Consider the following 9,837-nt stretch of genomic DNA (forward strand, 5'->3'; position numbering starts at 1 on the left):
TTTTTTTTTGGAATTTTCTATTTAGATGAATGTGGAGATTTTGTAATACTATACGAGTGTAGCAAGTCTTGAGTACATATATGCTAAATGGCATAACATACATTTTCAGTTTTCTGTAGTAATTTGGCTCAGTGTGGAACGGAATCAACGGATTATACTCATAATTATCATCTACCATTGTCATATCCTTACTGAGGATTTCTCGCTCAGATTTCGGATCGAGAAGGGGATACTTGGGGAAGAAGAAGAAACCAGAGAGATAGGAGGTAGGAGGAGATGTGAGCTATTTCATTTAGTCGCTGCCAAATCCAGCCAACGGTCTAGCTTATATATAGCTCGTACATTTTCACACACTCAGCCCACCAGGCCCTCACACTTACATGGCTGAAAGCCCAAATAAACAAGACACTCTCAGATGGCCCACTTGTTATTCAAACATTTCCCTTGGTGCCGCTCTCGGCCTCCTTTAGCTTCCTATTCCCTGGTTCTGCAGCTGTCAGGGTGTAATCAAATTGTTATATGTGCTCCCATAAAAAGCAAGAGACGTGGAAAATTGGTAGTTTTGATCACCTTGCAGGTTGTTTTATTAAGGTGGAAAAATTGTATCGGGTTCCTACCTGCACGGCATGTTGAATGCTAAATAGAATCATGCATGCATTAGTTTCCGCAAAATAACTCAACTTATATGCATTGGTAGTTTGGACCAATATGGAACTGTAGCCATGATATTGTCTTGAGAATTAGGCAAATAGTAAATCCATTATGTGTCGAATGTAGTGCAGCTGTAGCTCTTTTATTCTCATATAGAAGTTCACCCTGACGATCGTCAAAATTACTATGAATTCAATTTTTCTGTGAAGAGACTTATCATTTTCACTATCTATTCCTGATCTGTTCCTATGTATTTCCGTAAAATGGTTCACAAGGTATCAGAATGAAAGTAAAGGGACTAATTAGTGAAGTTGTAACTAACCACTAGATTTTACTCCCTACGTCCCAAAATAAGCGTCTCAATTTTGTACTAACTTTAGTACAAAGTTGCACTGAAGTTAAGACACTTATTTTGGGACGGAGGGAGTACTTATTTCACATTCTCTCTCTTTGCATACAGATGGCTATGGGGCTCAAATTTTCTAAATTTGTTGGTTCCTGCGGTTATGCCTCAAGGATATTAATTTCAGATGGCTGAAGTGTTTTGTTTGACAGAGAATGTGCTTCAGTATTAGTGAGTGTCTACCTCTTTCCCAGTTAACCCTCTTCTTTTCATAGGATTTCATGAAAGTTAATACCTTGCTGTAAAAATTGTAGAATGATCATATTTTTTATTTGTATCCAGGGACTAATTTAGGATCTCTCATGTCTTATGTTAGATGATTAATACGGTGATTTTTATGAAAAAACTAGCATCTTAGGCACCTTAATTAGTGTTCTTCCTCAGCTTTCGAGAAGTTTCTGGGTCCGTCACTGTTTGCATCCCTATGATTTATTTTTTTAGAGACTCCCTAGAAAATTTAATGGTTATCGAATAAAAAGAAAAAGATCTAACCATCTATCTAGTGGACGCAAGTTTTAACGGCTTGAATTTAATCGGGACTACTAATCTACAACAAAATAAGAGGCGTATGTAAAATAAGGAGATTGATATAATTTGGTGTGTGATGCCAGAATAAAGTTACTAAACTTATATAATTTGGTATATTCTGATTTTTTTTACTAAATTATAGTATTTGTTCTCAGAAGTGCACTGTTGTTCTTTAGGCTCAGACACTATTGACAGAATAAAGTTCATTTTGTTTGATTTATATTGCAATTAAGAAGGATGTTGGGTTTGCCAACCAATGTTGCTGGTATGTAGATTTATGTTTTACCACCATATGGTCCATTTTATGGTATATAAAGATTTTTAGTTGTCTAAATTTCTTAAGTGTATTTTATGTTGGCTTAATAAGGTTTGTTACAGCAAATGTGATTCTTTTGTATTATCAGTATGCAATTTTTTCTATTTAAATTTTCCATCGTATAAGCATACCTACTCATTTAGTTTACATCAGACATTTCTACCCTGACTATGGGCTGCTTAAACTAGTATGAGTTTCCTTTCTACAAATATTTATATATTTAAGTGTGTTTTGCACATTGTTTGTTTATAATAACTGTGGGCATGTACTGGGGAGAATTTGCATAGGATAACAACATTATTGATACTAATATTGTTATGACCGGCATATTAGGGGCTTAGCCCAGTTTAGCCCAGTTAGTTGTGGCCCACTTTATCTTATTGTTATTAGGGGCTTAGCCCAATTACCTTATTAGGAGGATTATATAAACTCGTGTAAGGACCCGTTTTGGGATTAAGCAAGAAGCAATCATATTTGCTCGGCTTCCTTAGGGAGCCGGGAGACCTAGCCGGCGACCACGCCTTTCTCAACCATCCCTCCTTCCACCCTACAACCTGAGACCACGCCTTGATAGGGATCCGGTTCCTACCAATTTGGTATCAGATAGCTTCGGTGTGATCATGTCCTCGCCGCCGCCCACCCCGACCCTCCCGCTGCCGACCGCGACGACCGCCCCGATGGCCACCACGGCCAGCGCCCCGCTCTTGTCGGTGCCGGTCACCTCCGCCACGCCCGTCCCCGTCGTCTTCACCTCGGAGGAGATGACGGCTGTCATCCGAGATCTCACCCAGGCGGTCACGGACATCTACACGTTCCTCGCGAGATTCTATGGGCCGCAGCCGCCTGTGCCCTTCGCCAACGCCCCGCCGCCGCAGCAGCCGTCGTGGCAGCCGCCATCCTCAGCGACCCCCGTCGCCGCCACCAGCGACAAACCCCGGCGCCTCCACCATGCAGCAGGGGCAACAGCTGCAGCCGCCGCCACCGGCGATTGCGGCCCTGGGCATCCCGACGACGGGCCCGGGGGTGCCCATCCACCAGGTCCAGTTTCCCCCGTCGTCGTCTCCGTTACCGGTCTGGCTCGCTGGGTCCCTTGAGCCGGTCTACACGACGGCCTCGGTCGGGCCGCACGTGCTGCCCCTGCTGACGACGCACCCGGCCATGCAGTTTGGCGGGTCCTCGGGCTCCGCCGAGCCCTTCGCCAGCGTCGACGGGCCCTTGTTCCAAGGCGGCACCCTGATGCTCGCCTATTTGGCCCCGTCATCCTCGCTGCTTCGTGCTGACGAGGTGCACCCGCCCGTCGTCCACGTCCAGACGCCGCCGAGATTCTCCAAGCTGGAGTTCGTGACCTACGACAGCACCGTCGACCCCCTGAATTGGCTCAACCAATGCGACCAAGCAGGGGACAGCGCACGCTTGCGTCCGACCGCACCTGGATCGCCTCGTATCATCTTCGAGGAGCCGCACAAACGTGGTACTACGCCCTCGAACAGGAAAAGGGCGGCATGCCACCATGGGAGCGCTTCCGCGATTTGTGCATCTTGCTTCGGTCCGCCTATACGCAGGAGCCGTCTGGCGGAGCTTGGGCGTCTTTCGTTCCTCACCTCGGTGCAAGACTTCGCCGACCGCTTCCAGGCCCTGGCGTGCCACGCCCCCGGCGTTTCGGCTCGTCAGCGGGCTGAGCTCTTCGTTGGCGGCCTACCGGGCCACATCCGCGTGGACGTGGAGATGCGCGGGCCACAGGACCTTCAGACGGCCATGTACTACGCCCGCGCGTGGCCATCCAGCAGGCGCCACCGCCCCGGGCCGCTAGGCCGCCACCCTGGCCGGAAGTTCCCGCCCAAGGTCGGCTTGCCCAGGCTTCCGCGGCGTCCCTTGAGGGTTGTGCTTCAACTGCGACGAGCCCTACGTACCGGGCCATGTCTGCCAACGACTCTTCTACCTGGAGGCTGCAGACTACATTGAGGAGGACCCCGCCGCCGCCGGGCTCGGCAACCAGCCCGCCCCAGTTGACGCGGAGGTGTTTGGCGACCGTTGATCTTCCCCGCCTTCCAGCTCGAGGACGAGCTGTTGTGCAGGCGGGGAGAGATGTTATGACCGACATATTAGAGCTTAGCCCAGTTAGTTGTGGCCCAGTTTATCTTATCGTTATTAGGGGCTTAGCCCAGTTATCTTATTAGGAGGATTATATAAACTCGTGTAAGGACCCGTTTTGGGATTAAGCAAGATGCAATCATATTTGCTCGGCTTCCTCAGGGAGCCGGGAGACCTAACCCTAGCCGCCCCCCCTGCGCTCTCTCTCTCTCGCGCGCGCACGCAACGACGGCCCCCTAGCGTTGGCGACCACGCCTTTCTCAACGCCATCCCTCCTTCCACCCTACAACCTGAGACCACGCCCTGGTAGGGATCCGGTTCCTACCAGATATACTCCCTCCATTCATAATTATAAGACCTTTTAGAGATTTCAACATGAACTACATACGGAGCAAAATGAGTGAATCTATACTCTAAAATATGTCTGTATATGTCCGTATTGAAATCTCTAAAAGGTCTTATACTTAGCTTCTATCCATTTCCCTTTATTCAGCCACCCGTATCACATTCTTATGAGTAAGCATGGTTTGTAAATACAAGTGTTCGCAAAAATATTAAGGGTCTTTTACATCTGTGTCCCTAACTGGAACCCACTACTCATATTTGCCCTTAATTTCGAAGTGTGCTCAATTTTGCCCCTCTGCCGTTAGGTGCACTTATAGAAATGTCCTTCCGTGCCGTTTCCGTCCGGTCAAAGTGGGTTGACTGGTATCTGGCCGTTTCTTTGACAATCTTGCCCCTGTCTCCCTGTGTCTCTTACGGATGGGACCCACTCCAATTGTTTTGGTAAAAAACCTATCTCTCACACACTTCCACGTGGGTCCTGGCTAAAAACTAAAATGAAAAATAGAAAAGGACTAGTCAAACTAGATATTAGGCCCACATGCCATTGGCTTATCAGTATTGTCTCAAATAATTTTTTTAATTAACAGTGGATTAGGCTTCCTCAATTAAAAACCGTGGCTTAGGCCGACGGTCGCCGGCGACGACCAATTCCCACGCCGGAGGCACACAGGAAGGCCGCAAGGAGGCCTACCGAGAGGACCAGGCGATAGCCCTCGATCTACCGCGTGCGGGGATATTGTCGTCGGACCATATGGTCGCCGGAACAAACGGCGGCGACCATTCTCGCGGCGGCTCTGGGCGGCACAAGTGGGGGAGCTTCCATGCGAGCGGGAGGGAGAGGGAAAAAGGCTGTGAGGGGGATCTTCCATCACTAGGATCACGATGGCTACGCCGCTCGGGCTAAGAGAAGGCTAGTGCAAGGACTTCGACGATGGCGGCCATGGCAGAGCTCGGAGCTCGCAGGGAAGAAAACCCGAGCTCATGGCGCTTGCTGTGGAGGAAGCCCACGTCTTCTTAGGTACATCACGATGCCCGGGGAGCAGGCGGAATCGACCGGCGTGCCTCAATGGCGTCGAATCGAAGGCGGCAATCCGAGACTGGAGGCAGGAAGATGCGTTGTAGCGCTCAATCCTTGATGTCTCTGGTCGAATTAGTAGGCCGGTAGGATGCGTTCATGTCGTAAGAGCTTCCCGGCGAGTTGGCGGGGCTTGGGGGTTGCCCTTGGCCACGTTCTTGACAGACGACGGCGACAGGTCACTCTCCAGCGTGCTTGCGGGAGAGGGCTCAAGGGCGGGAGAGAGAAAGCAGGCTAGCGGCAGAAAGAGAACGAGGGCGAGAGGATGCGGCGTCAGGGGAGGACAGCGGTAGAGGCGGCGCCCGTTCGGCACTCTCACCGGAGTTGAGAGAGAGTGGCGTCGGCCCGTCGTTCGGCAGGGAGAGAGGTGAGAGAAAGAAAAATATTTTTTTGTCTAGCTAGGACCCACATGTAAGTGTGTGTGAGAGAGATGGGGGTGAGAGAAAGTTTTTTTCAAAAAAAAGGGAGTGGGTCCTACCGGCAAGTGACACGCGAAGACAGGGGCAAAATTGTCAAAGAAACGGCCAGATACCGGTCAAACAGCTTTGACCGGACGGAAACGGCACGGATGGGCATTTCTATAAGCGCACCTAACGGCAGAGGGGCAAATTTGAGCATGCTTTGAAATTAGGGACAAATCTGAGTAGGTGGTTCGAGTTAGGGACAGAAATGCAAATGGCCCAAATATTAATGATCGTGTCGTTTTTCAGGAATTGCAATGGACCAAATTGTTGTCCAAGGCCTGGATTCAAAACATGTAGCTGTAATGCTAATCAATCATCATCATTGCTTATCAGTCGTAATCAATTCTTACTTTTTTTTAACTTTCTCCTTTTTGGAAAAAACGGAAGCATTATCAGTCAACTGAAAAGAGTATGTTATAAGTACAATGAAATCTGGGAAAAGAACTATGGTAATTCTTTCTCTTCTATTTGACCGTCATACAATCTAACTCGCAACAAATTGGAGGAAAGTAATTTATTTTTCCCTATATTTATTTCTATAAGCAAGAATTTCACGCACTTTTCCCCTTCCCAAACCCTAGAGTTCAAGGCACTGATCCCCAAGCCAAGGAGTCGATGCCGCCAGGAGGAGGAGGCGAGCATGGCTGCACGGAGCAGGACCATCCATTGGCGACCGGTCGCCGTGACGAGGGCGCTCCGTCCTATCCTATGCCGCCGCCTCCCCTCATTGTTCCCGTAGCTTCTGAGGTTTGCTCTACCGCCTGTTTCTTGTTCCAATCTTTGATTCATGAAAGGGAACCCGCTCGGGCGACTCGGACGGAGCCCCAAATCCGGCAGGATCGCCATACCTCCTATCCTCCCCTTTTGTCGCCGCTCGATGAAGCCGCCGGGTGAAGCCCTATCGGCTGATTGGGTGGTGCGGGCACCCAAGGGCGCGGGGCACATCCCTCGGATCTAGGTCACGGCGGAGTGAGGCGGTGGCGTGGTGATGGGTGGATGCGGCGGAGCTGCAGGGGCGCCGTGGGAGGGTTGGTGGTGCGGCTGTGCTGGTGTCGCGCAGGGCCCAGCGGGGGCCGGGTGGTTCGAGATCGGGGGGTGGGCGCCTTCGTGGTCTCCGGTCAGATCCTCTCGGATCTGGCCCCTAGGCGTCGGTGTGCGGTGCGGGGTGTTGGCAGCAGCCATGTTGGCAACTGCGTGGGTGTAGGCTGCGATGACGTGGTGGCGGTCCATGGTGGTGGTGCGGGTTGGTTCGCGGCGGCTGCGGGACATGCTCCGGCATCTGGCCGTTGGCGAGCTACTCTTGTGGAGGTCCCTGGGTCCTCTCGCGGCAACAGGGTGTGGCCGTTCGGGCACCTCACGTCGCTGGGCGTGTGGCCGGTCCTTGCCAGATGCAGATCCAGGCCGGGAGTCGAGGTTGGGTGTCGCAGGAGGGTGACGTCTGGGAGAGGTGGTGGGAGTGGTGGGTGGCGCCGATGCGGTCGGGTCACCCGTCACCGGCAGGGGTGCCGGTCATCGACATGGTCTGCTCCTGCTTCACCTCTTCTTCGATCTAGTGGCTCCCCGATCGATCTGGTTGTTCTAGTCGCTGGCGGCTTTGTCGGCGGTCGGAGATTGCCAATTGGCACATTGTTCGCAGCCATGGAGGGCCTATGGGGTGTCTTGTTCCCCGGGCGGCGGCCCGGGTGGTGGGAGCTGCGATGCTGGTGGGCTGAGCTCGCGGCTTAGGTGCAGGCGACTAGCGTCCATGGCCGCGTGGGCGGCGTGATGGTTGGTGTTTTGACGTTCTGTGGCGGTGTAGGTGGAGTATGCTTGCCAGGGTGAAAACCATGTCTGGCTTTGGCTAGGCCAATGGAGGCGGCGCCCATGGACGTCGTCATCTTCCTGAAGTCTCCCTTGTGATTACTCCTTTCCTTTCGTCGTGCTCCGGATGAAAATCTGGATCACTGGATTGGGTGGTGGCGGCGCTTCGGTGGGCACCGTCTTGGAGCTCACGGTTCGTCGACATTCAACTTCACCTCTTTATGGTTTCTCCGGGAAGGGCTCCGGCGGCTCCTTAGTGATGCTCACTGTCGATCTGTAGTCTACTTCGAGTTGTGTGGGGTGTTGTTGTTGAAGGTCTTTGGCACCTATGTATCTGGCCTTGGGTGAGTGTGGGTGGGGGTATGTTGTGTTGTGGTTTGTATCGATTGGTATGTTGGTTGTTGCTATATATATAAAGCAGGGCGAAAGCCTTTTTCTGTAAAGGGAATCAGGAATCTAAACGTCCGTCTCTATTATTTGTAGAAGAAGAAGAAGAAGAAGCACGAGCAGGAGCAGGAGCATGAGAAACACCCTGCTGGGAGCCTTCCTGAGGGCCCCCTTGTCGAGATCCTGTCCCGGGTGCCCTACAAGTCACTGTGCCGCTTCAAGTGTGTGTCCAAGCCGTGGCTTGCCCTCTGCTCTGACCCCGACATCCGCAAGAGGTCACCCAAGACCATGGTAGATTTCTTCCTCCGCAACTATGGCATCGGCCCCTGTTTCATTAACTTGTCTGGAAGAGGCCAGCCCCTGGTCGACCCTTCTCTCTCTTTCTTGCGTGAGAGCTTTACACTTCTCATCCCCCAGCAGTGCTGCGGTGGCCTTGTTCTCTGCAAATACTGGGAATCACGTTATGTTGAGGAATATGAGTACAATCTTGTCGTGTGCAATCCTGCGACCAAGAAGTGGGCCGAGCTGCCTCCTAATCCTATACAATTGCAAGACGAAGACGAAGAAGAAGTCGAAGAATATTTGTGTTTCGATCCAGCCGTCCCCTCCCGTTTCGTGGTACTCTCACACACTTGGGATTTCACAGAAGTGGCAATCTACTCATCAGACACTGGACGATGGACTACGGTGGAGAGTGGTTGGACTGATGAGGCTCCTGTTGGTCTTCCTGTCTTCCTGAATGGTACTTTGCATTTGATGACCACTGAATATTCAATAGTCACAGTAGACACAGAGGGGAAGGTTTGGGGGCAAATTGATATTCCAGGCAACATGCAAGACAGCTCTGATCATCCGTTCATTGGACAGTCTCAGGGACGATTGTATGCTTTGTGTATAAATGATAATATTGATGTTTGCCAACTTTCAGTTTGGGCTCTTGAGGATTATGGTGGTGCAAAGTGGGCCTTGAAGGATACTGTTAACATTTCAGAACTGTTTGGAAGGGATCGTTACAAATATGTGGAGCCCTTAGCAATTCATCCAGATTGTGATTTGATTTTCCTTGCTGACCGGAGGGGGAAGGCTATCTCATATGATATGGACAGCAAGAAAGTGCATGTTATTGGCACTTACCAAACATTCGATGGTGCTGTACCTTATGTTCCATGTTTTGCGGAATGGCCGTCAGATGGTCACTGACCTTGCTGGAACTATATTGTCTTCATAAATTTAGCCATGGAGAATATGCAACACCTAGCAACACCTTCCAGTAGCTAATGCTTACTTGTATGAATGAGTCTAGGTATTTGATGTATCGGCTGCATCTAGTGCTAATCATTATGGTCACCTGTTAGCTCTTGGTGTGGGGTAACTGTGAGGGTATATTATCTATGTTTGAAATTGGTTGGATTTTCACCTCTTTATTTTTCGTTTAAGACTGGAGATGCTTATCTCTTGTTGCAAGTACATTTATCTTTTATGGACAACTTGTTATCCATCAGTTCTGAATATTGATATCGCCTTGTTCTTATGCACATGTTAAAGACTGGAGATGCCTATCTCTTGTACGTTTATTATTCTTCCATTTTATTTCACTTCATTAGGGGAAGAGGATTTTTCGAGGGGAGGAGAATAACATGACCCTCCAGTGTATTTTTAGTTCTTGTTTCCACTGAGCTCTGTTGTGACCATTCTCCTACTTGAATTCTGACTATGCTGTCAGAGTAAATCTATTTTTGAGCATCTTGCGATTTTGTTTACTGTGATGTTAGTTTAC

The 9,837-nt window shown here is 50.2% G+C and overlaps 1 protein-coding gene across 9 annotated transcripts in view; it reads left to right on the forward strand.

Moving 5' to 3' along the window:
- Positions 1 to 9,575, forward strand: part of LOC123112352 (putative F-box protein At3g10240) — a 12,968-nt gene extending 3,393 nt beyond the window's left edge. For 3 of the 9 annotated variants that reach the window (XM_044533328.1, XM_044533333.1, XM_044533334.1), the window contains 3 exons: positions 1,112 to 1,225; positions 6,455 to 6,620; positions 8,157 to 9,575. In XM_044533328.1, coding sequence (XP_044389263.1) covers positions 6,489 to 6,620; positions 8,157 to 9,260 — 1,236 coding nt within the window. In that variant the 5' untranslated portion in view covers positions 1,112 to 1,225; positions 6,455 to 6,488 and the 3' untranslated portion in view covers positions 9,261 to 9,575. Of the gene's footprint in view, positions 1 to 109; positions 6,621 to 8,156 lie in introns of those variants that run through there. The other 6 variants (XR_006455424.1, XM_044533314.1, XM_044533322.1 and 3 more) reach the window with 6 other exon arrangements.
- Positions 9,576 to 9,837: the final 262 nt, after the last annotated feature.

The sequence above is a fragment of the Triticum aestivum genome, chromosome 1B (genome assembly GCF_018294505.1).
Source record: "Triticum aestivum cultivar Chinese Spring chromosome 1B, IWGSC CS RefSeq v2.1, whole genome shotgun sequence".
In the NCBI taxonomy this organism is placed as follows: Eukaryota; Viridiplantae; Streptophyta; class Magnoliopsida; order Poales; family Poaceae; genus Triticum; species Triticum aestivum.